This window comes from Poecilia formosa, unplaced genomic scaffold, assembly GCF_000485575.1.
Source record: "Poecilia formosa unplaced genomic scaffold, Poecilia_formosa-5.1.2 Scaffold312, whole genome shotgun sequence".
Taxonomy (NCBI): Eukaryota; Metazoa; Chordata; class Actinopteri; order Cyprinodontiformes; family Poeciliidae; genus Poecilia; species Poecilia formosa.
This window is the reverse complement of record NW_006800251.1, coordinates 74,640-101,380: the sequence shown is the minus strand read 5'-3', so window position 1 is coordinate 101,380 and position 26,741 is coordinate 74,640. Positions and strand designations below refer to the sequence as shown.

Here is a 26,741-nt window from a genome sequence, read left to right as displayed (position 1 = left end):
GTGTTGATAAAACGTTACAGAAATCTTCCTGGACTGCTGGAACATTTTAGTGAAAAAGGGAGAAAAAGTCTGAAGCTGAGAGTTTCTGTTTATCCTCAGAAGTGACTTCAGTGGAATGTGATCCAAGAAAACTTTCTGTGGGTGATAAATTTATATGTTTGAGCTGGATTTTTAAACAAAGTAAGCCCAGAAGAGATTATTTCTATCCTTAGATTCACATTTAATATGAAAGTGGAATGAGGAAGAACAGCCAGATATGCTGATGTGGTCAGTTTTACAGCTGCATTGGTCATTAAAACTGCTGCACAGGCAGATTTGATTTAATTTAGTGCAATTTTAACATTTTTCTTAATAAAGATAGTTTGCATGACTCTACAGAGCAAATAGAATGGAAAAAACAAAATCAGGCAAGTAAAAGCAGCACTACTTCAACATGTTTTACTCATGTAAAGTTAAAAAAGTAGTTATTCAATTAATTATTATAATTAATTATTCAAGTAAGAGTCAAAAAGTATTTGGTAAAAAGTAGTGAGTAATTTATCAAATGATCAATCATATATCTTAATATTACATAATTAGATGCACCAAAATATAAAGTGAAGTGGAAATTCTTGGCATTTTAAGGATCAAATTGACAATAATTCATGCAAGTAACAACAAATAAAATCTGGCACAAGAAATTGTTTCCAAATCAGTTTCTATCAATAAAAACCAATAGCTTTAATAAAAACTGCAGGTGTGTGTCTGTGTCTGGTGAATTTTTGGTTCAGTGGGTAGAGAATCCAGAAATGTTACTCAAGTAAGAGTAGCGATACCTTAAGATAAAAAAGTAAAAAGTACAGCCTAACAAAAATACTCCTAAAAGTAATTTTTTTCCCCCAAATTGTGGAAACGTAGCTGCTTCCCAACTCTGGATTAAAGTTCTGAAATCTTTTACTGCGAATTGGGACCAGTTTGGTGACCTGGTTCGTTGATTAATTGGCCTTACTGTAAAGCTCTCATCACATGGGTGGAAAGCTGCTGCCATCCCGGGCCGCTAATCCTTCCGTACCCAGCCTAAATGTGACGAAGCGGCGTGCAGCCTGTTGCTTCGCCCTGCACAACATCTTCCCCGGCCTCTCGCTGCTGTTATCTGCAGAGCCAACTGTGCTGAGTGTGTGTGTGCGTGTGTTTTTTTTCTTTTTTTTTCTAACAGTTAGCAGAATAAAGGCGTGTCTCTGAGTCATGCATATAATAGCGCGACGAACCGCGATAGGCTTCGGCTCTCCGCTTCTCCTCAGCTCAGTACGCACCAGCAAACCCACCGACTGCCGCGGGCTCCCGATCATGGCCGAGCGCTCCCCACATTCAGAGGTGTTCAACAAGCCCAAGGTACGTCAGAAAGCCGGAGAACCCGGCGGCTCAAAGCGTTATTGACGGGCTGGTTTCACGGTGCTGCTGCCGCCGGCACAGTAAGTACAGTGAGACTGAAAGTACAGGGAGTACAAGCGAGAGAACATCCGCAGCGGTAAGGTGTTTCTGAGCCAATTAGGAAGGAGGAAAATCAAAAACTTCGCTTTGGTTGGCATGGACGCGGGTTTTGAACGAGGAAGTTCGTCTTGCTTCTGCTACCGGGTCGTTGGGAAACAACCGAGAATATTAAATTAAACCACTTTTTGGTGGTTAACTACATTTAGTCAAAATGTACTTTTTACTTTTACTCGCGTATGAAGCATCGCTACTCTTACTTGAGTAACATTTCCGTATTTTCTGCCCACTGAATGAAAAACAAACATGTTTTAGCCCAAAAAAGACAGAGAACAAAATGCACACAATTTTTGTTGAAATTTCTTAATATTTTTATTGAAAGAAACTAATTTGGAAAGCTTTTCTTTAACATTTTTTTTATTTATGTCATTAAAATACCAAAAATTTCACATGACTATATTTTAGTCCATCTCATATGTAATTTTTAAATGTTAAAGGATTGATAATTTTACTCGGTACTTGTGCAGACTTTTTACTGTTACTTGAGTAATTTTTAGGACGGTTACTTTTTACTTCTGCAAGTCAAAAACCCAACTCACTAATAAGGTTAAAATAAATACCTTTAATTGGCACTAGGAAAAGGCTTTCCATTTAAACCAGGGGTGTCCAAAGTCTGTCCTGGAGGCCCAGCATCCTGCACGTTTTATTCTCTCCCTGGTGGTAGTAACAACCTTCTCAGCTTGTCAATGTTCCTCTTAGGCCTCTAACGAGCCATCATTTGATTCAGGTGGTTAAACCAGGGAGAGAAATAAAACGTGCAGGATGCCGGGCCTCCAGGACTGACTTTGGGCACCCCTAATTTAAACATATATTGTCACATCTTCTTAATCACTTGTGCCCTTTGAATCGGAGTCCTGACTGAACATGTACCCGTTCTGATAGCTGATAAACTGACAACAAAGGGCTGAGTCAGAGTGAAAGATGGGTGGAGGATGTGGGCAAATGACGGAGATCAGCTGTGCAAAGAGTGAAGGCGGAGTGCTGGCAGAGATAACCTCATTACATATTAATATGCTGCTGCAGAGCTTATTGTGGCGCTGGGGTCACTGTGCACTGCAGCAACCTTCACAGGCTCAACATGCAAACGTATTGTGCCGATTCTGTTTTTGGAGTGTTGCATCACCTTCATGAGGTTAATGAGTTCAGTCATCTGTCCTGAAAACTAACGTCTCAGTTTCACTTATTTTAGTTTGGAGCTATAATATTTAGTATATAAGCAAGTATTTAACTTACAAATGAAATATTATAGTTTGTAAGCTAACTAATTTGCTACCAAGCCAAATGTATAGAGTAAAATATTTGGCTATAGATCCAAACTAAAATGAGTAAACTGAGCTATTTAGCTTGGTAGCTAAATACTCTAATTAGCTTGTCTGCAAAGAACTCAAGATTGGAGCTAAATATGTAGCTTTCCAGTTGGAGGTAAAAATTTAGTTTGTAAGATGCTTGATTTAGTCTGGCGCTATAGCTTACTAACTAAATTTTAAGTTTGGAGCAAAGTATTTAATTTGGAGCTAAATATTTAGCTTACAAACTAAAAATTATAGTTTGTAAGCTAATACAAACTATAAACTGTATGTGGTTATAAATATTTAGCTTGCTAACTACATATTTAGTTTGGAGCAAAATATGTACATTAGCTTACAATTTTTAGCTTACAAATTAAATATTATAATTTGTAAGCTAACTAGTAAGCTAACTGTGACTAGCTTACAGGCTAAATATTTAGCTTGGAGCTAATATTAACTTGGTAGCTAAATACATGGCATGGAGTAAAATCTTCTGTTAGTAAGCTAAATATTTAGCTTACTAACTAAATATTTAGCTTACTAACTAAATATTTAGTTCAGAGCTAGACTAAATATTTACTTGGCAGTTAATATTTGGTTTGCTTTGGAGCTAACTATTTAGTTTGTAAGTGAAATATTTACAAATATTAGTTTGTAAGTGAAATATTGCTTGCTAAAATATTTAGCACCAAGCTAAATATTTAGGTTAGAGTTGAATATTTATCTTATTTCTTAAATAATTGGCTTGAAATGGTGACATTTAAGAAAGTTTGTAAGATTGACTGTGAAAACTGAGTCTCCAATTTCTCTATTGCCCACAAAGTTTCTCAAAATCCACACAGTTCTCAGGTACAACTCAAAAAGCTGCCATATGTCAAAAACAAACTTGGAAGGAGACTGATCATCTGATCTGCGTCTTATGTGACGCTAAAATCATCTGTGTTTGGAAACGTTTAATTTTCACCAAACAAAGAATGAGGCAATGCTACATCGCTGCTATTTTTGTTGTGACTCTTGCATAAATTGTCTGAGACAATCGAAGAGGCTCTTAACGTTCTAACGTAATCAAAATAACTCTAATTAAACTATTTGTATGCACCAACTATTTCCAAAGTCCTCATGATGCATCTCATTGTTTTAATTATGCAGGGCGTTCAGTCTGAGTCATTCTTTTATAATTGACTCTCTTCCAAATTCAGATCATGTCCCGGCGGATGAGTCAACATTTACGACGCGCTGCAGCGTAAATGAGCAACAAGTGCTGTACAGTTTGTGCAACATTTTATTAGGTTTATCCATCAATTCTGCTATAATGTGTGGCCGAAAATCAAAAACGGTTTCACACAGCAGAATGAAATGATGCAGCTGCTGCATTATTTCATCCCTATGAATGGCTTCACACCCAAACTTACACTCTAGCATCAATTGGCTTATTAAAAAATATGAGTTGGGACTAAAAGACCAAAAACTGTCTGAAATATCATGCATTAAATGATCCACAAATACGAAACTAATAACTAGTGGGAATCTTCTGCACAAAAATGTTTGAAAATATATTCACATATAGAGCTTTTTCACTCTATCATGTGAGAACCACATGATAGTTTTCCGTCATAAAATTTTTTTATGACGGACCAACACGGATCCTATTGGTGATAAAAAAGATAAACTCTTCCCATGGTAAAGCACGGTGGTGGCAGCATTATGCTCTGGTGTGATTGTGGTCCAAAATGAGAAAAAGTTTGAGAAATTAATACTTTTATAAGATGTTGCAGCTTATTTTTATCCAAGTTATTCAGTTTTCTTAAAATAAAGTAAAAAAAGTGAGTTTCTATTAGATTATGGCACAGCTGGATCACATTAAAAGTGTTTTTTTTGTTTGTTTGTTTTTTAGCAAAAAGGGACGTGAATAAAAAAGCTGCATTAGGGAGGGTCATAAATCTGAATCTCCTCAGTTCATCTGAGCTTCCTCTTTGGCTTCACACTCTGATATAAAACATTTCTCTTGCAAAACTGCAGACATCTTCAGTGTCACGGGATTAATTTAAAACGACCGCAACATGCTGCAGGGAGAACTGAGAGAACAGCCACATGATTTCCTGGAATAGATATCGAGTGGAGAAGCATTTCATCATCTGAACAGCTCTGAAGCTGCAGCATTTTAAAAAACCTTTTATGAAAAATTATTGTTAATAAAAAGAAAAGCTAGAAAACTCATGAATCAGAGATTAGATTGATTAATTTGTGCAGATGGAGATTTAATTTTAGAACTGAAACAGTTTTTCTCAACAAATGGGTAGCAAACAGGGCCGGCCAAAGGTATATGAGAGTTAAGCTAGCATGATAAAAAATATATATCAGAACTAAATACAATTTTTGTATCTTTTATAGTTTGTAAACAATAGGTTGATCTCTTATTTCTGTCACTGTTGGGGAGATATAACATCAAACCTGTTGACTTATTTACTGTAAATTTAGTGTTTGTTACTTTCAAATGATTAAAAATGATGCAACGCACTTAAATGCCACTCTGCATTTCAAAATCCAAATAATTTATACTTTAAAATCAGCAGCTATAATAACAGTGGTATAATGTAAGCTGATTAAAAATGATGCTAATGATAGTAGCCATGTTACACAGATGGAGTGTTTTAGAAATTATACATGTTGGTAAGGGGGCACCCAAATTAAAATGTGCCCAGGCCCCGAAAAATGCTTGGGCCAGCCCTGGTGACAAATAACCAGTTATAATGTTTAAGTGTTATTAAAGCAACATATTTAAAGCTACAAAATCTGCCCATCATCTTCAGTTAAACTGAGAATGGGTTGTTGAAGTAACAAGTCCAAGAGGATATTTCCGTCTCAAGCACTTCCAGGTGGAACCCAAGACGTTTCCCATGTCGAAGGCGACCTTTGACCTACCTGGGTTTGTCCCACCCAGATAGGAGCTCTGGGTTAGTCCAAGTCTCTCCTCTTCCAGGTTACAGTTCATCATAGATGGAAATAAAGGAAGAGTAAATTTCTGCCAAAAAAACCTGACATTTTGAGATTAATCTTAGACATTTATAAAAAAAAAAAAACTTGGAATCTCAAAAAAGTAAAAATCTACTTTTGAAACTGAAAAATTTCAGAGATTAACCTTAAAGTCAGTTTTTTTTCTCTCACAAATTTCTGCTATTCATGCTCAGAAAGTGTTTTCTAGAACATTTCTGAGATTAATCTCAAAATTTTAAAATATTTTCCAGCAAATATTCAACATTTGGAGCTTGCTTTTCGGCAAATTAATGTGGAACTGACTTGCTAATCCTCACCTTCAGAGAGGCGACTCAGACAAGGATATTCCCTAAACATTGCACCATAAGTTCAACACACTCGTAATGTAATAAAATTTTTCATTACAAGTACAAATGACCACCTAAACCTTTTATTGCAAGGCAACTGTGCAAATATCTTGAAATAAGACAAAATTAGCTTACAGGTAACATTTAAGCAAGATATGAGTTTCTTTAGAGTCTAATTCCTTAATATTGATGAAAAAGTACCATCTACATTGGCAAATTATACATGCTTTCTTATAAGTGAAATAATCAATGGAGCAAGTAGGTTGTCATCAATAATATGGAATTACTTACTTAAAACGAGCTCCTATATTTTGCTGAAAAGTTACCTGTACGTTAGTTTTGTCTTATTCCAGGTGTACGAAGGCATTTGAACTACCAAAATTACTTCATAAGATTTTGTGTTTTTGCCGTGCAGCTATTATTCAAATGTGTGGGAATAAAAAGTCTGATATACAGAATGCTTTTATTTACATATCATCAGTCTCTGCCAGGTCAATAGTATGAAATATCTTCATAAGTTCGTAATGGTTTGTTCACATCCAAGGAAAACAACATATGCTTTGTTTTTCTGCAGCTTTATTTTTTTTAAACTGAATCTTATTTCTCACAACTAGAAATCATGTAGCTCAGCTGCATTTCCAGTCCAAAGCAACACATGCTAAGCAGCAAGGAATCTGATTTGAATCATCTGAGGTTTTTCCTGGCCTGCTCTCAAGCTTTAGGTCATGACGAGCCTCACTTTGCTCTTCCTTAATCGGAGCAACTTATCTAACTCGTTGAGGGACGAGTCAAGATTCTTCCACTTCATCTGCTGGCATAAATCACAGCTTTCAGCAACAGAGGGGGAGCCAAGCCGGCCGTTCCTGTTTGCCCCCTGTGGCGCCCCCGGCCTGGTTCGCCACTGGTTGCCCAACCGTGTGCTCTGTATGCACAATGAGCTGCAGCCAAAGTACAACCTCAGCTGCACTGCTCTGTTTGGTCCAGGAAGATGGGGCCTCCTTCCTGTGTGTGAGAAATTAACATTGATTGATTGATTGTCTTCTTCATCCACAGATCGAGCTGCATGTTCATCTTGATGGAGCCATCAGAGTGCAGACCATTCTGGATGTTGCCAAGTAGGTGGATTTGCTTTTTTTATGTTCCTCAAACATGTTAATGCTCGTACTTCTGAGTTTTTATCCATTTATTTATTTGGTCAATTTATTTATCCATTTATTTAATTTACTTAATTATGTACGTTTTTGCACCTGGTTACCTATAGCTCTACAAAAACGCTCCACCCCCACGAAATCTTAGCAAGTATTTTTTGTCTAGTTTCTAGCGCAAATATCTTATTACAACTTAAAATAAGACAAAAGTAACTTTTTATTAAGAGATAGGAGCTGAGTTTAAGATAATAAGTCCTTAAAATTTTATGAAAAAAGTGCTGGTTCCACTAGCTCACTGCAGAAACATAAAGTCTTCCCAAGTATTTTTATTTGGTTTCTGGTGACAGTATTTTAGTAACTTAAAATAAATCAGAAGTAACTTTTTAGAATTTATAGGAGCTTGTTTCAAGTAAGTCATTCCTTAATGTTGATGAAATATTACTACTACCACTGGCAGATTATTTCAGTGGTAATATGAGGAAAATGTCTTGTTAGAAGTGTATTAATCTGCCATTTAAATTGGAAATGAAAATAATAAGAAATTATTTGCTTAAAAAGGCTCCTATATCTAAAGTTACTTTCAAGTATTTTTATTTTATTTCATGTGTGCTAAGATGTTTGCGCCAGAAATACTTGGTAAGATTTTGTGTCTTTCTTGGATGCAATCCCAATTGTGTGGTTGATTTTATTACATCAGGGTTTCCTACTGACATCAAGGTAGAGAGGTTGCATAGTGAAATATGAACCTGTGTTTGTCTGACCTTTGACCTTGTACAATTGAACGTGAGTCCTGAGTATACGGCAATCAAGTGAGTTGATTGCCATATTGCTGATGAGTAACACAAACCATTATCACAACATAACCCAAGAAAATACACCATTAAGTCGTAACATTCTGAACTTTGACGAGTGAAGAAAATTTATGATTTTGGTATCTCGGGTCAAAAGTAAACATTTTCAGTTCTCAATGTTGATGCGTCAGAAGCAACCTAAGTAAAGTGAGTTTCACAGGGAACAAAATTGCAACATTTGTTACATTTTATGCTGCTGCTGTTCGCTTTCACACTAGAGTCAAACGAACCAAACTATTGAAAATCTGTTCCCCTCCCCGCCTGTGGGGGCGCTGCACCAAGAACCACTGAAGAAAGCAACACAGAAACCTCTGAAGAAGAAACTGAGTGCAACTTCCTTCTTCAGGAAATGTAAACAAAAATAAAATGGCGTCAGATTTGAGCAGTTTCAGGATTCCTCTTTTGTATTTCGTAAACGATCATGAGCCATTTCTCATGCTAACGTTTGTTTTGGTCGTTTTTACCCAGAATGCCCTGCACTGTAGTCCACTTCCTGCTTTTGGGACCGTCTCCAGTCTGATTGGCAGTCACATATACATTCAAACAGCGCTGTTGTTCATTTCAATCAAACTGAGGTTTTTGGGCGGACCAGAGTTTGTTTTTTGGTCCCAATCAGAGTTCTCACCGCCCCAAAAGAACCGGACTTTCTGGAAAAATGGACTACAGTTTGATTAAAGCAGACTGGACATGGCTGGTGTGAATGATGCACCAACCAACAAAACTGGTCATTTGTTTTACTGGTTTTGCATACCAATATTAATTTTGGCACTGGTATTTCATATTCCATTGAAACCAAATGGGATGTGGTCCATCACAGCGATATGTAGTTGTAGCCAAGAGGGTGTTGGTGTTGGTCCGAACCGTGGCTGTAGGTCCTGAGATGGAAAAGATCTTTCCGTCTAAAGAAAGCATCTTGAGGAGCTAGGGAGCATAGTTTTCCATCGGCCATGAAAAGATTCTGGCAAACAGTCAGACATTACAGAAAGGGGAAGCTGTCGACACCGTTTGCAGTGACTCTGATCTCATGGAATCCATTCTGCTGGTGGACGGATATCAATCAAAGAGCTTCAAACCCAACCGACTGCATCCTGTAACAGAAGGAGTTCGGAACAGGTTTTTTTTTCCCATTTACAGTGGTTAAAATTTGTTGTTTGAGAACTAGAAATGAAAATCATTTCCAGACAGAGCTAGAAGTTCAGCTATCTTTGAAAGGCGAAAAAGTGAAAAGGGGCTTCCGCTTCTTGGTTGGCGGCCTTCCAGATTTATCTCAGCGGGTTTGATTTCAGAGGGATGAGGTCTAGCTAGGGGAAGAGGGAGTTATGGTGGAAAGGTTGTATTTTCCAGCTGGCTTTGGAAAGCCCAAATATCCCACAGAAGAGTAAAGTGGTGAGAAAAGGAGGTCTGGTGACCTCTGCTCAGACTTCTTCCTCCAAATCCCAATGGGAAGCGCTCCAAAAAGCAGAACGGCGGTTGAAAATCCATATTAGTGAATTATTTCTGTAGGGAATAGTTTCTAATTTGATATGCTTTCTAACCTTAAACGGTACCACTATTTACATTTCATCATGAAAAAAAAGGAAACGGAATGGTTGCCTCGTTTTAAGATGAAGCAAAATTCACATTCTGCGTGTTTTTATACTTTCAACTTCTAAAAACAACCCAAGTGCTTCAAAAATAAACACCTAGCCATTTTTTTTAGCTACAAGTTAATGTTTTTTGTTAAGTCACATTCAATGGTCACCGAGCCGTTACCTAGCAACGCCAGCACAGCCCTGTTACCTAGCATGGGTCATTAAGCACCAAAATGACAATAATGGTAACAAAATAAGGCAAAAGAAAATGTTTCTTAAAAAAAAAAAACTTAAATTACCTGTTTTCATTTTTACACTCTCTTTTCACAAAGTCTTCAATTTTTCCATCTTTTATCCACCCAGGAGACGAGGTATCTCTCTTCCTGCAAACACAGCCGAGGAACTGAAGGAGAAGATCATCGTTCACGAGCCTGTCACACTCACCAAATTTTTGGAAAAATTCAAGGAGTACATGCACGTGATTGCGTAAGTGTCGGCGCAGCAGCCTCTCAACTTGCATAACTGTAGAGGGAATTTCCTTACAGGAAGTGCAAAGTGTGACATTGGGTCAGAGTTCACCTTGAGAGCTGAAGTCCAATCTCTTATAACTGCAATTATGTTGCATCCAAAGTTTTTAAAAAAGCTGGTTGTGATTGATGGAATTGGTATGTAAAGCACAGGAGGATTATGCAATGTAACTCTGCCCCACAGCAGGGGGGCGTCGCTTTTAATGCCAGACATGAAGAACAGGAACACGGCATTATTGAGATCAAGTGTCACCTTGGCAACCAACCAGAAGAAGGACAGTAAACTTGTTCAGCAGAGCCTTTCATGTGTCACTCTGCCTTATTTTTAATCTTGAACTCTGAAGAACAGACCAAATGCAGTCTTTCAGCCCTGAACGCCGCCGGTGTTGCACCATATTATGTCACCGCCACACATTGACTGGAGGAGACGCTGTTGCAGTTTTACACCATCCTTTGCCGTACTTAAGCTAAAGGAAAGATAGAGGAAAAAATGCTGAACAGAGGATAAAAAGTAACATCTTACCACTGTGTTCACAGAATATGACGACTCTTTTCAGATATTGTGAACACACTGTAACTTATAGTAAAATATAAGTTTTTAATGACCCTTTGCACGTGACGTCACACTCTTCAGAAATTTGCACGCTCCGCTGTGCTGAATGGACCTTTTTTCTGTACAGCTCAAACATTAGGGAACTTGCTGGCTGGGTTTAGCTCTTGCAGGGCAGTAGTGTGGCTTTGTGTAACAGGAGGATGCTGCAGAACAAGTCATTCAGTTGGGCAGCATTCACTGGAAACGCTGGAAGCGTTTTGTTCTGTGACGCATAGTCCTATATGACAATAAAGGTGAGACAGAGAAGAATTTCTGAAGGATAAAAACCCCATAATTACATTGTCACTGGACAACAAATTTTGTTGGGCGATAAATTGTTCCAGAACTTATTGAGATAATTGATAATATTGTTGTTTTGAGACAATTTTCAAGTGATATAATAGCAAAAATGGCATAATAATGCAAGAACACATTCTCAAAGATCAAACACTGGAACTGGAAGACATTTGAAATATCCAAAATAAAAAAAACAACAAACAATCAAAGCTGTCCATCAAAAATGGGCTAGTTGAGACCAAAGAACCAGACTGAAGATTTTTATCATCCAGTTTTTGTAGAGATATAAAAGAGAAAAACAATAAATCCAGCAAATGAAAATTATTCACCATCATGTGATTAATTGATTCATTGCTTATTGTAACTGGCCTAATTGTCTTTGTTTATTATTAACAATATCAACAGTTCTGTTTTAATATATATGTAGAGGTTACTCAATATATCACAATTTGGGGTGTAACTATATGAATATTTACAAAAACACAAAATCTTACCAAGTATTTTTAGTCAAGTTTTTAGTGCAAACATCTTAATACACATTAAATAAGTCAAAACTAACTAGGAAGTTAGTTAATAACTTAAAAAATGTTGATAAAAAGTACTGGATCCACTGGCAGATTAACTTATGATGTGGAAAAAATGTCTTGTTATAAGTGAAATAACCTGACAGCGGAACCAGCACTTTTTCATCAATATTAGGGAATTATTTACTTAAAACAATCTCCTATGTCTTGCTCAAAAGGTTACTTTGTAAGTTAGTCTTGTTTTATTTCAAGTCTACTAAACTATTTGTACTAGAAACTAGACTAAAAATACTCTGACTTTTACTCTAATGCTTACAGGCCTGTGCAAATTTTGTCAGTTTGAACAAAACAAGTTCACCAGAAACCGTTTGATACAATCGCACCAGCTGCACTTGAACTATCCCAGATCAGCTCTCATTGATCTCAATATTTCAATGCAAGTATTTTGCAGAGTTCGTGATCTTATCACACATCCGCAGACAAAACTTACTTGCGTTAGTTCCTGTCAGTCTGTGGTTTTCAAGATCCCTTTTCACCAAATTAAACATGTAGTAAGAGGACAGTCAGGAGGCACAGCAATATCTCGTAAGAACTCTCATAAAGACGATGCAACCGAAAGACGAAAACATGAAGGGAATCTGAAATCATTTGAATGTAGAAACTATTTTTTCCTGCTTGTAAATAAAAGTGCTCAACTAGCAAATCAAGCTGATTAATAGGTCAAACATAGAAGAATCTGGATCAGAACAAACAAGAATAACAAGTCAATCAGCCAACATTTTTTAACTGGAAGGCTGCCATGTCCAGACTGGGACACTCACAGCTCAGGTGTCATCACAGACTATAAAGATTATAAAAAGAAATCATGAACCAGTTCTTCTGCATCTTTGAGGAAATGATTCTCCTAAATGTCGATGTTGCAGAAGTGAACAACGGCTGCGATTAAAGTTTGTTTGACACATGATGGACAGAAACGCCCTGATCGAAACCAAAAAAAAAAGTTTAGCTTCAACCTGAATTTAAAAACAAGACGGTGAACAGTGCAGAACAAGTCAGTCTTTTTTATTGTTGTTTTGCTTCTGCAGGCTTTCTGAAAGTTTTTCAGGAATGTCTTACTCCTTATTGCCAAGTTGTAAAGATATAAAAGGATTTGGATTGGTTTATTACTTTTGCATGGCTTACAGATAAAGTACAGCGCCTCTGCTAATGACTGCTAGAAAAGAGGTGTAAAAAAACCTGTAATAAATTCATCTTTGACTTTAGTAAGCGCATATAGAAAAATGCAATTGTCTTTTAATATATGCAATGTTTTAAAATAAAATCCAAGCAGGTCAGACTTGTTGACATCCATTTAAATTGATGTAAAGTTAAAAATGCATTTTTAACTTTTATACTGTGATCATGTCAGTCTGACTAGGAAGTTTAATTAGTGATTAGTTACTTATTGTTTCCCAGAGGAATAAATGTGATGTTACACAGAGATCACATTTATGTGATCTCTGTGTAACATCACAGAGATCACATAAATGTGATCTCTGTGAGATCACATTAAACAATCTCTGTTTAATGTTCATAAAACATTAAACAGAGATTAATGTTTTATGAATCGATCTTCATAAAACATTAAAGTCATGATTAAAATGTTTCGATTAACAAACGGGTTTTTCCTTCTTAGTAAATAAATTAATAAGTGTTTTATGCTGTTGCAAAGAATAAAATTAAAAGTATTTAGGAAGAAATGACAGATTAGTGCCACTAAAATAAAGAAATTTTTTTTTGACTTTTTCTCTGGAGATTTAAGTCTGAATTCTGAGATTATAGTAAGTCTTTTTTTTTTTTTTTTCCAGTGGCACCAATCCTCTTCCATAGAAACTGTCCAATTGCTCTTTGCACCACCTTGCTGCTAAAATTTGCTATGCAAGTAAACTTGATTGATTGATTAATTGATATTTAATACTGCCCATTGTAACCTTTAGCTGAGATACCAAGTTGAACTAATAATAAATAGTTCATGACAACCAAAGATACCACTGATTAAAAAGCTGAAACCTCACCCATAAAAAGTGTTACGATACACAGCATGACTTTTATCACACCAGCATTTCTGCTGCTCATTTTTTACGTTGTTGCTGCCCAGATGATGGATTACTGATTGTTAACAGATCAAAACGTTTCTTTGCCGTTTCAGCGGAGACAGAGAAGCCATAAAGAGGATCGCTTATGAGTTTGTTGAGGACAAAGCCAAGGAAGGAGTCATTTACGTTGAGGTCAGGTACAGCCCGCATTTCCTCGCCAACTGTGATGTTGGCAAAAACATTCCCTGGAACCAGACGGAGTGAGTGTTTTTTTTTTTTTATTCATTTATTTCATTATTGTCTGGCCGTGGTGGGGTGTATTACATTTGTTTTGTGTTTTTGTGGACAGAGGAGACTTGACCCCGGATGAGGTGGTGCGTCTGGTTAACGAGGGCCTCAGCGAGGGGGAGAGGGCCTTCAAAATCAAAGCCAGGTCCATTCTATGCTGCATGCGCCACATGCCAAGTAATGACCTGTTCATGCTCGTGTCTGCCAAAATACGCTTGTGAGATGAGGGTCCTGTGTGCTAATGTCTTGTCATCGATGCTCTGCCTTCGGTTATTCTTTCAAAAAGACTTGAACGATTTTATGCTTTAGAAATTTTAAAAAATCTTTTCGAGGACAAATGTGCTTTTAATGAGAAATCCAAGAAATGTCCAAAGCCTATTAGTTAGGGTGGAAATAACTGTGGAACAAAATTATTTTAAAAAAGGAAAACAAATAGTTGATACCATGGGATTTTTTCCTGACAGTTTTCTGTATTACTAAGAGAAAATAAGATAAAAAAAAATAAAGTAAATGGATGAAAATAAAGTCAAAATAATACAAGAATAAAGTCGGAGTAATTCTTGAGAATAAAGTCGGAATAATTTGAGAATTGTGTACATGTGTATCTCTTAATATTTATGAAAACACATTTGTGTGTTTTCTCTCTTACAAAGTGTTGAAAGGCGGATTAAATCTGTTCTTAAATAAAGTGAAAGATAAAATATCTGGAAAAAAATGGAACAAAATCCTGCAGCTTTAATCAAAAAAGAAGCATTTTCCACCCCACGGCAGCTCATTCCTCTGATTTGGTGTTGCAGCTCTTCCAGCAGCAGCTGGTGTTACTGTGTTAACATGAAGCAGCGCTGACGGTAACATGAACTGCAGTAACATGAGCTGCTCCGTTCCTGCAACTGTTTCCATGCAACCTAACGGCCAAATTAACTTCACATGCAAAATAAATGTGAATATGTTTTGAATAAACCCAACAGGAAACATTATGCAGATATTCTAAGTGGAAATAAGATTATGTTTTGTTTTAGAAATATGTCATAATTAGAAAATATGGACTAGTTGCAGATTATTCTGGTATTATTCAGTTTTTATAGCTATAAATATATGATTTAAAACAGCCAAAGAATAAATTATTTAAATATTTTTGAGCTCTGTTGCAGAGCTACATGAGCGCTCAGGTCTTATGTCTGCAGTAAATATGAGACGGCGACACGTGAGCCTTGCACCAGCAAAATCTCATTTTGACTTTTCTAAGTTAAGCTCAAGATCCCAGCTGCTGGCAGGGCTTCAAATTTCCTGCACAAACCTGAGAAGAATCCATCTCAAAACCTAAAACGAATCATAAAAAAAACTAGTCATAATGTTAAATTCTGCACCCTGCATGTCGATTCATGCTTTTCTAGGCTCAGGATCTCCTTGGATTTATTCAAATGTCTCATTTCTTTTGCACACTGCACACATTGTGTTCAGTTAGCAGGCCTAAAATGTGTCGTAATGGAAATTTGAACTCGTTCCAGACTGGTCCATTGAAGTGGTGGAGCTGTGTAAGACGTATCGGGATGCCGGCGTGGTGGCCATCGATCTGGCAGGCGACGAGTCGATGAACCTCGAAGAAAACTCAAATCACAAGGTGGCCTACGAGGTGAGCACGGAAAACCATGAAGATATTAAAAACACTCCAGACGTGGAACAGCAGAATTAGAAAATAAACATCATTCTGAACATATTAACTTAGAAGTGAGTTTCCACTTTTACTACAAATCTTTCAGAAACTACACAGGAATAACTTTCTCTGGACGCGTCTCGGCATACACTGCAAAAACACAATATCTTACTGCGTATTTTTGGTCTAGTTTTTAGAGCAAATATTTTGAAATTAGATAAACCTAACTTTCAAGTAACTTTACAGCAACATATGGGAACTTGTGTTAAGTCAATAATTCCTTAAAAATTATTTTAAAGGTGCTAGTCTCACTGGCACACTGCTGAAACATAATACCTTCTCAACCATTTTTGGTCTATTTTTAAGTGAAAATATCTTGGAATAAGATAAAATTAGCTTACAAGTAATTTTTCAGCAAGATATATTGGCTTGTTGTAAGTAAATTATTCCTTAATATTTATAAAAAAGTTCTGGTTCCATTGGCAGATAATTTCACTTACAATGTGGGAAAATGTCTTGTTATAAGTGAAATAATTTGCCAATAGAACTAGTACTTTTTCATAAACATTAAGGCAATATTGACTTAAAACAATCTCCTATATCTTGCTTAAAATTACTTGTAAGTTAGTTTTGTTATATTTCAAGTGTACAAAGATATTTGGGGTAGAAACTAGATAAATACTTGGTGAGATTTGTTGTTTTTGCAGTGAGAAAATGGTTAGACATTCAAATACACATCAAACACAAAGAATGCACAATAAAACATCAATGCCATATCGCATCATCATAATCATGATCTTTTAAATGCAGAATGTAAATTAACACCTTTATTTGAAATGCCTCTTTCCATCATTGCTTATTTGAAAAACTCAGTTGTGTTTCCTTTCTCTTCTTACAAATCTGTTTTGAATATAGTTTAGTTAAAAATAATTGTTTTACGCGTGAATTTTAAAATTTTGTGATCCATCAACACAACTTTAAAACTTTGGCTTCATCTTTGTTCAATAAATACAGATAACTTCACATCTGTTACTCTATCGTTTATTGGCGTCTTTCCTTCTAATAAAGTTCAGATCTAGGTTATTAAATGCTCCATGACAAGTGTTTCTGAAACTCCCATCTCCAGTTTGTCCAGTTCTGCTTTTCTGTTCTTGTTCTTCCAGTTTAATAGATTTATATTTTCATTCATGCCAGCGTTTCTTTCTGCGCTGAAGCATGAAGAACTTTGTTGACCTGTGAAAAGTTTGGATTGAATACAAGTGACGCATTTCACATGAGCCACCCACGATGATCTTATTTACACATGTACTGATGAATGAAATGAAAACCTTATTCAGCGAGGAGAAAGAGCAGAGTCCTTTCTGAAAGCAAGTTTTATCATCTACGGTTTATGATCTCTGATATGAATGTGCCGACTAAGCAGAAGTGGGCAGAGTACCCAAAAATTATACTCAAGTAAGAGCAGCACTACTGCAACATATTTTTACTCAAGTAAAAAGTACAGCTTAGTAAAAATACTATAAATGTTACTCAAGTAAATTTAATTGGGTTAATGTTACTAGTTATTACTATAAACACAAAATGCTGACAATTCTGAAATAAAACCAGACAACATAAACATGGGGAGTATTTCATGTCTTTAGATTCATTTGATTTTTTTTTAAGTGAACTGGAAAAGTTGCAAAATGTTGCTCCAGTGAGAACAAAACCCGGCGTTGCAGATGTGAAAGCCAGATGTTTGGCCACGCTGCTTTGTTTCTCATATGTTCCTTGATGGATGTCGTTCCCAGGAGGCCGTTCGCTGTGGGATTCACCGCACGGTTCATGCAGGAGAGGTGGGCCCGGCATCGATGGTGAAGGAGGTGAGCCGCTCGACAGTAACGGCCAGCGTTGCTCCAAGGTTTGGCTGGCATGTCTGACATCTCAGTTGCTCTTAAAAGTGCATAAACAAAACCCTGAAGTCACGCCACAACAATAGAGATGAGGGCAAAGAGCCAAGCACAACAAGCAGAGCAGAGTTTTGTCAGTGGAAGAACAATGGAAGCGATCGACTAATGTGTTTTGTTTCAACAATGAGGAAGGTGGTAAACAATACAGGGAGTCGATTTTGAACCTGCAAAAGAAGTTTAAACTGTCCTGACGTGTGAATATCTTAACAAGGAAGCAACATGGTGGCAATGAAGAAAGGGGAAAACCAAACAAGTTTGCTGTGAGGTGATGAAGATAAAACTGGGAGTAAAAGAAACCAGATATTCTGTTTTTCTACATGACAGAATAATCAGAGGGGCTTTTTTAATCACTTTCTTCAAATTCAGACATTTATGCCTTTAAATAATTAAGGGAAAGCTGTGATGATGATGTCATGCCTTTGTAAGCTTCCTGTAAAGGGAACCTAGTTTCCAAATTTCACATTTGTATGTGTTTTTTTTTTTTTAACTTCCATTTGAGTTTCTTCTGTTTTTAAAAACAGGCATAACATTTAACACAAATTTTTTTTGGCAGTAAGTTAAACATTTTTAATGTCTGGGAAATGAGCCGTTTCAAAAACCTTCCGTTACCTAGCAACACCACCAAGCCAGGCCGTGTTACCTAGCAACTGGGTTCAGAGTTCCAGAACATTCGGTCAGCTTGTTTTGCCTCTGAATTCGCTGGAAAAGACGAGAGTTTTGTTGTTTTTTAGCAGCCAGAAACCATTTCCACACAAGGATTAATAAAGTGATTCTGATTCATTTTTATAATTAATAAGGGAATAAATGTGCACTAGTATACGTCCAAGGATAAAGTACTTATTCTTCTTAAAGGTTGTTCCTGTTTGGTGGTAATTACAACTAGAAAAATGATCATCTCAAGTAAATCATGAATTTATCAAAACTGAGGTGACCTGTGCATATCAGGTTAAACTTGTTGGAGATTTTTTTGTTGCTTAACGTTTTTTGCATGTTTGTTTGGTGTTTTAGGCTGTTGAAGAGCTGAAGGCCGAACGAATCGGACATGGCTACAACACGCTTCAGGACAAAGACCTGTACAGAAAACTGCTGGAGCAAAACATGCACTTTGAGGTAAACAACCAACTTCACCATCCTTTCCATCAAAACAAAGTCCTTATTCTCCTGTATTTATGATGGCATAGTAGAGCCGTGCTAAGAAAACAGAATAGTCATAATATTTTGAGAATAAAGTTATAATATTAGCACCATATTCTCAAATTGTTTGGTCTTTATTCTCATAATTTTATTTTATTTTTTTCTTGGCATGGCCCAAATACTCAGTCATATATATTATGTAAATATCCTGAAAGTATTTCCTCCTAACTCCTCCTGTAGTTGTAGTCATTTTAGGTGAACTCCCTATGGAAGTGGAGATATTGCGCCCTCTAGTGGAGACATGAGTTGAATGAAACTTTCTCCTTGCAGATGTGTCCCATTTCCAGTAAGCTGACAGGTGCCTGCAGCTCAGACTTTACCCAACACCCCATCATAACGTGAGTTTTTTTTTTTCCTCACATTGAAATATAGATTAAAACAAAAACATCCAAGAAACCAGGTTTTATTTTGCTTCTGCAGGTTTAGGAAGGACAAGGCTAACTACTCCCTGAACACAGACGACCCTCTGATCTTCAACTCCAACCTGCCACTCGACTACAGCATTGTGCACCAACACATGGGATTCACGGAGGAGGAATTCAAACGGCTGGTGAGATCAAATGCAGTTTAATAATAGCACCAGATCACAGGGAGAAGCTGTTTAAATGAGGCTAGAAAGGAGAACACGCCGCCTATTTGCCTTTTATCAGGTGATTATTTGAACGAGAACAAAGCCGTACTCTGAAAAATATTCCATCTTAGTCCTGTTTAACAATTCAAGTTCCTTTTATGCAGCATAAGCTCTTAATACCACTAAGAAAAACAACAAAGCAGGTTTGCATGAAACATGACCTTGCATAAGACTGTAGAGAAAATAAACTGGCATTTGGATTTGCACGATCGAGTCACCTCAAAGCCTGAACGGCTCAACCTTACCGTAGCAGATTTGCTCAACAGCTCCATTAAAGGTCAGTGATTATATTAAATACCGACATGTAAATAAATTGACATCAACAGACTATTTCTTGACTGTTACTGACGATATTTACACTTCAGTTCTGTAAAGTGGCCAAAACAATTCTAGGGTTTTGCAGATATTCATTTCTGCACAAGTCCTTTAAGGTCAAACTGCAGCATTTCATTAAAGTTAAGGTCTAAACTTTGACTGACCACCTGCATTAATTTATTTTTTAAGACATTTTGTTGTAGATTTACAGCATTTTAGTTTATTTTAACCAGAGATGTATCAAGTGATTTGATTTACTGTAAAATCTCTTCCTTGCATAGTCTGAAGAGTAGAAATTATAGTTGCTTAATAAAAACATGAATATTGATTTCTTTAAAGAAGTAATTATCACAATTTTTAGTAGCATTGTATAGTCTAGAAATTGATCTACAACTTTTACAATATCACCCCCCGATTGGCTTGAATAGTTTTGTCCTTGCAGTGTTTATAAAAAAACTAATTGAAACAGTTGAAATGTTAAATAGCTGCAGCATTTAACACAAGAAAAATTGCAATCACAAAATTTTAAGTATATTTGTAATTTGGCTGTAACAGAACAAGCAGAATATGAACACTTAGACTGCAGAGTGTATGGAAAGCCAGAAGTGCCACAATTCAATAACATAGTTTAAAAAACGATGTGAAGTTTTTTTTACAGAACTGGAGATGTATGAATAAAATTATTGAATTTAACTTTATCTTAAATAGAAAATGCATTATTTAATTGTTTGTAATTATTTCATATATGAAATATACATTAGTTGTTTCTAATTAACACTTGGAGAATAGGAGATTTTTCAGATTCTGTCTCGCATGTCATCACATGGTGACAGTTTAAAAAAATATGTAAGAAAAATATATTTTAATAAAACCAACATACTGCAGCTGGGCCTGTCATGATAAATAACTTTGCCGGATGATTAATTGTCCCAGGATTTATTGCGATAAATGGTAATATTCATGTTTTGAGACAATTTTCAAGTAATTGAGATAAATTATTATTCTCCTTAAAGGTCAATAAATTATGATGAACATTTAAACACTGGAACTGAGAGACATTTGAAATATCCAAAATAAACAAACGAAACAGAAACGACAAATAAAATGAATTTTGATGTCTCTGTAAACAAAACTGGGTTTAAAAAAAAAAGGATAGTTGAGACCAAAACACAAGACGGAAGATCAGTTTTATAGAAAGATAAATGATAAATCAAGCAAATGAAAATTATGGAGTTTGTATTAGTTTATCGTGCAATTAATTGATTTATTGTGACAGGCTTAACTGCAGCTTTAACATACTGAGGCAAGTAGAGTCTGAAAATGAGCTTTTCAGACAGATCTGTTTATATTGAGCCACTCACACTGACTTATAATCACTTAATCAATGCATTTGATTAGAAAAAGAGCTGAAATCCATTTCCTCTCATCAGCCTGAACCAATCAGGAGGGAACTGAATGGGAACTTTGTCGTTTTGTCTCGTAGAACATCAACTCTGCAAAGTCGAGCTTCCTCCCAGAGAAGGAGAAAGAGGAGCTTCTCCACCAACTGTACGAAGCGTACGGGATGATGCGGAGCACCGCCCTCTGAAACGCCCTCTGACCTCTTAACCAGCAACACAAAGAAATGTGGTTCCACTGCTGTGTGAGCCCACATGAAGCCTAGAGAACATCAGACCAGCTGGTTACCACTTCACCTCCCCCTGTGATCCGGTTTCATCTCAAGAAGTTCTTACATACCTCCACAGTTTTTTATCCACATGAGGTTACATTCCTCTGGAAGGTGCAGAAACATCCGAGGGTTGTCATTTCATCTCATCTTGAGTTTACATGTTGTTGTTATGAAGACGAGCTTTAAAATGCAGTTATTCAGTATTCATAAACTTATGCAGCCTATAGACGCCAGCTTGTTTTTTGTTGTTTACATCCTGTAGAGGTAAACTGCAGTGCTTAAAGATGATGGGAAAAATAATTGATTTAAGAGCAGAATATGAGAACGCATGCGGACAAGCAGTTGATGTGCTTTTTGCTCTCCACATGAAACGAACCCGGGACCAGATGTATGAAATGTTCATGAAAATATACATAAACAGAGTTTTCTGTCTGTTAGTCAGTGGGAGACGTAATGCACATTAACTTTATTCCCACTTCCATCTTTAATTATGTGAGGATGCAAATCACTAACATAAATAATGTTGCACTAATGAATAAAAAGAACTGGTGCCAAACTGGAAGAAAGTAAAACAAATTATTCTTCACTGGTAAAATAAAAAAAAAGGTTTGATTAATAATGACAAGCTACGGTCTCCTGCTTTTTCTGCATCAGATGAATGAATGGTTTATTGAATCTGTTGTCCAGTTTTACTAAGAGATTAGGAAATCTAAAAACTAACAGCAGCACAAAAGAAAAAAACAAACTTCAGATATCTATTCTTTAAGACTTTAGCAAAATGCTGGAAGATGAGTCTTAAAATCTAAACGTATGCTTAAAACTAATTTTAAAAAATCATTTCTCATTCTGTTATGGTTTGTTTTTAATCTTTTTCTTAAGATTTGTTTTATTCAGTTTCATCAGGCTTTATTATTTTGTTCAGTTTCTCATTAAAGGAAAAGATGCTCGTTTCTTTTTTCCACCCCATGTTTCTGCATCTGGGCCCGGGAGGAAAAGCAGGTGAAAAGAGCTCTATACCAAAAGTGCAGTCTTATTATGTGTCCGCTAGGTGGCATCGCGATGTCACCCAAGCGGAAAAAGCACAGCCTCTAATTTAGTGGGGTTTTTTTACTTTTCTTTTGATGTAAATATTTAAAATATTTTCATTTAACTAGAACAGAAAATCACTTGTCGGCACTCATTTGTAGCTCTTATATAAAAAAATCTGTTATTGCAATAAAAGCCATTAAAAGACAGTTTTGTTCTACTTTTGAAATCTTTTCACATCCAATTGTTAAAATTCACACCACTTCAGCAAAGAATTGCATATTGGTGTATTAGAGCCATTATAGCATTTCTGCTAAAAAAAACTCAAAAATTGGGAATATTCTTGGAAATTTTGTATATATAAAAAACTTTCATATAAAGTTTTTGAAGTTTCTGAGCTTGAAAAGTAAAAAAAAAATTGCTTGAGAAAAATCAGAAATTTTCTAGAAAAAAAAGAGGAAATGTATATAAACTTTCAGAATTTTTTCAAAACATTTTGGGGATTTGAATTTGAAAAGTAGAAAAATTTATTGAAAAAAATATTTCTGAACTTTAAATGTCAAACATTTTTGACTTTAGAAACTCAAAATTTCTCAGGTTTTTTCTATGAAATTTCTCCGTTTTTTTGGTGGAAATTTACTTATTTTGTTGACCTACAATGTCCCTAACACACAGTTGTACAAACATCTGCTTCTTTATTGTGCATAGCGATAAATGAACACGGCAGCCATGCTGGATGGAAATGTCAACACCATTCTCATGTACACAACAAGCTGCGTTCAGGAATATTGATGGATCTAATTAACACGCCTTTTACTGCTCCCTGATCAGCAGTCTCCATAACCCACAACACGGACGGATTCCTAGTGTAAGAACGTAATTATCGCTTAGAAACGTACAAATGTTACAGTAATTCATCAGTATTTTATTACACAAAGAATAGTTCTATCACAAAGTTATCACTTAACATTTAGCAATAAATATGAAGTCTTTACTCGACAGTAAATGAAGACAATACTAGAAAAAAAATGGAACAAGAGAGTCACAAACGCACACAGACGTGAAAAGAGAACGACAAACGGATGATAATGAATCCATGACACAGTTCCATTCTAGGCCGGAGCGATGCCTTTAGTTATAAATAATTTTGTTTAGCTCAGTTCTCCTCAGGCATTAATCCAAAGTTTCTGTGCTTCCTCATCCTGTCAGGAAATATAAATGACTAACAGAGTATAAAGCAAAGGATCCCATTTTCCACTTCCACTCAGTTCTCCTAGCCATGTTACTATCTGGTCCGGTAAAAAAGAAGAAAGAAGAAAGAAGTGGGTGACATTTGGGACGAGGGAAGCTCCAAACAGGCCGGCAGTGAGTGACAGTGTCCTCAGCTCCAGAAAGGACGGCTAACGTTCCACCTCTTCATTTCCCTCTCGGCGTTTCTCAACGCCGCTTCTGTCTCCTGCTGCCTTTAGGACGGCCCCCCACCGCCCTGGGCGTCTTGGCTTGTGGAGCCCTCGGCCTCTGGAGCCGGGGAGGCCCCGGGGTCTCCTTCTGCGCAGACAAAAAAGATTACAGGACAAATTCAGGGGAAAACATGACAATTCTGTTCAAGAAAAAAAAAAACTTCCTACAGCAACTAGGGCTGAAACGATCAATCAAATTAATCATGATTAATCGGATTAATCATGATTAATCGATTATTGTAATAATCGTCAACTAATTTAGTAATCAATTGATTGTTGACTGGAGCACACAGATTGAAGAAAAGGTCACTTACTCAAAGCAGTAATTAAGCCAAAACTGTACAAAATATGATTAATCAAATTAATCATGAGTAAAGGATTATTGAAAGATCATCAACTAATTTATTAATCTATTGCTAACTGGAGTACACAGATTGAAAAGGTAATTTACTGAAACAACAATATATTCAAAGCAGACATTAAACTAAAACTGTACAAAATATATTACAAATCAAATTAATCATGCAGAATATGCCATTTTTTTATTTGATTAATCAATTAATCATGAGAGAAATCGATTAAACATCAGAATAATATATTACTTAAGTAGTGTTAGAGCCTTAGCAGTGACATAATGTCAGCCTGACACGAGTTTGTTTCCCCAAGAGGTCCTTCTCTCCCCAGAGTAGGTCTCATCTCTGCAGGTCATGGGTCACCGTTTTACAACTAAAAAGGAAGTAATTTCCCGGTAATACAGTGAAAAAGTGCATCAGAGCGGAAGGATTTGAGTAATATGAAAGGGAACCAGACACCATTATGGAGAATAATTGAGGGCTGTGTCTGCTGCTGCTGTTCCGGCTCATTTAACACAGAAATCCCACAGCTGAGAAACCAAACACCTGCGTGGGCTACTGGTTATTGGTGCCTTCAGCTCCAGGATCAGCTGCTCACCTGCACACTTTCTATTATTAGGACACAAAAGAACTGAAATGATCATCAGGAAAATGGCGGTTTTAAATTTGGGACTGGCACAAACTAAAAGCCTACGTCTTCTTGGTGAAGAATTAAAGTCAAGGCCCAAGCTAGCCACAGCAGGAAGTCATACTTTTTGGATATAAGTAGGACTCTTAGAGTTAGATTAATTCAATTTCAGGTTTACATTATTGCAGGGATATGAGGAACCACCCAGAAGAAAAATATTAGACAAAAAATGATATATTTCCATAGCCAGTAGTTTAAAACGCACTCATTTGGGGTTAATGAGTGCAGAGCTNAACTTTTAAAATGCTTAGCACAGTTAGCTTCCTCTAAATTAATTTATGTGGCTGTTTTGTAAACTTTCCCTTAAATAAAATTCAACACTTGTGTTAAAGTAGTAGTTCCAGCTGTAAAAGATTCCTCAATTAACTTAATATTTATATTCAGGCTCTTATTTTGAAGTGGCTGAAGACCTCTTCCTCTCCTCACATCCTCCATTCTAAAAACAACAAATTATGTTTATTTTATTCCCACAATGCACCAGTTTAAAATCCACTGATCAACCATGATCAATTAAGCAAAATCAGCAACTAAGTCAGCAATAATCAGCAATTATAAAACTGAAACCATGAGTTTCTGAAGCACAAGCAGCATATAGGTAGGTGTGCAATAACAAATGTCACCCTGTTGGGGGCGTAATACTATCTAATGTTGAGTCATTGACACATGGTGGGTATCAACATGGCTGAATTTAGCACTTTAGCATTAGCTTGTGCTAAATACCATGTTAGTATTAGCAAAACTAATGTTTATGTTTAGCAGGACTTGCTTTTCCGCTATAAGTGCACACCACTGATTATTCCTGATCGGAAATGATTTGTAGTCATTTAAGTATGAATGTTTTGGGTCAGGTGAATAACACATCCATGTTGGTTTTAAAATAATCAATAATCAAGATTTTTGAATGATTCTGACCACAACATTATTAAACATTAAAGGATGAGCAAAGTAATTTAATGAACTTTACCAATTCTGAGAGAATAGTGAACTAATATCCACATCTAAATTGGTACAAAACTGTATAATTTCTCTTTAACATTCTAAGGGATATTTACCCAAATATTAAAAGGGGTGTTATATAAATTAACACATTTGTTGATTAGGGATTCACCCTGCTGTACCCAATTATTGTTTAAAAATCCATAGCAAGTGTATGTAGCATCATTCCACCTTGGAAAAAGAAAACAAATGAATTATTAATTCATACTGCAGAGTACGTGAAAACGTCTTCAATTCTTGATTGTATCCTTTATTATTGTGATATAGATACACAATCTGCCTGATCTCCTCACTGAAAACACAGAGCTGAAATAATCTTTCACTTTCTGTAGAAAAAAAGGCCTTTAGACATAAAACCTGTCAACATCCTGGCTACTGCTGGTCAAACAGCCACAAATTCTCCATCTTTGCTCTGTTGCAAAACACTGCAGGCACATTATTATGCTGCAGTCTGGAGCCGACGCTCAACATTTCTGAGTTCTACCCATAATTTCATTTTATGAAAGAGTGTGTGCCTTGTGATTAACGTGGAAAAGCCCATAATAAGAACTCTGATCTTTATTTTTTTAAAATAAATGTTTTGATTTTCCAGAACTATTCCTGCAGGGGATTTAAAAACTGTACACACTGCAGTTAAAATGGAAGGAAGCCTTTTCACATGTAAAAAAGAATAAATAAATTATTGCTACAAGTACATTGAAAAACAATTTAGCCACTAATATGCACAATTAAATTTAAACGTAAGAAAAACTAGCAAAAAATTAAAGCAGTGTGCA

At 36.2% G+C, this 26,741-nt stretch overlaps 2 protein-coding genes across 2 annotated transcripts in view; one reads left to right on the top strand and one right to left on the bottom strand.

Moving 5' to 3' along the window:
- Positions 1–1,167: 1,167 nt before the first annotated feature.
- ada (adenosine deaminase) lies at positions 1,168–22,677 on the top strand. Its single transcript, XM_007572951.2, has 11 exons — positions 1,168–1,371; positions 7,211–7,272; positions 10,091–10,213; positions 13,856–14,002; positions 14,092–14,207; positions 15,539–15,663; positions 17,475–17,546; positions 18,642–18,743; positions 19,098–19,165; positions 19,248–19,377; positions 21,257–22,677. The coding sequence occupies exons 1-11, from the start codon at positions 1,225–1,227 to the stop codon at positions 21,359–21,361; spliced, it is 1,197 nt and encodes a 398-aa protein (XP_007573013.1). The 5' UTR covers positions 1,168–1,224; the 3' UTR covers positions 21,362–22,677.
- Positions 22,678–23,372: 695 nt separating this feature from the next.
- Positions 23,373–26,741, bottom strand: part of pkig (protein kinase (cAMP-dependent, catalytic) inhibitor gamma) — a 31,886-nt gene continuing 28,517 nt past the window's right edge. The window contains exon 3 of the mRNA XM_007572950.2: positions 23,373–24,016. Coding sequence (XP_007573012.1) covers positions 23,934–24,016 — 83 coding nt within the window. The 3' untranslated portion in view covers positions 23,373–23,933. The remainder of the gene's footprint in view (positions 24,017–26,741) is intronic.

What these genes read in the sequence shown, in the direction of transcription:
- ada (XM_007572951.2), top strand. Translation starts at nt 1,225, where the DNA reads ATGCATATAATAGCGCGACGAACCGCGATAGGCTTCGGCTCTCCGCTT. An exon ending in ACCATTCTGGATGTTGCCAA is followed by an intron (nt 7,273 to 10,090) that starts GTAGGTGGATTT and finishes TTATCCACCCAG; the next exon opens with GAGACGAGGTATCTCTCTTC. An exon ending in ATCACAAGGTGGCCTACGAG is followed by an intron (nt 15,664 to 17,474) that starts GTGAGCACGGAA and finishes TGTCGTTCCCAG; the next exon opens with GAGGCCGTTCGCTGTGGGAT.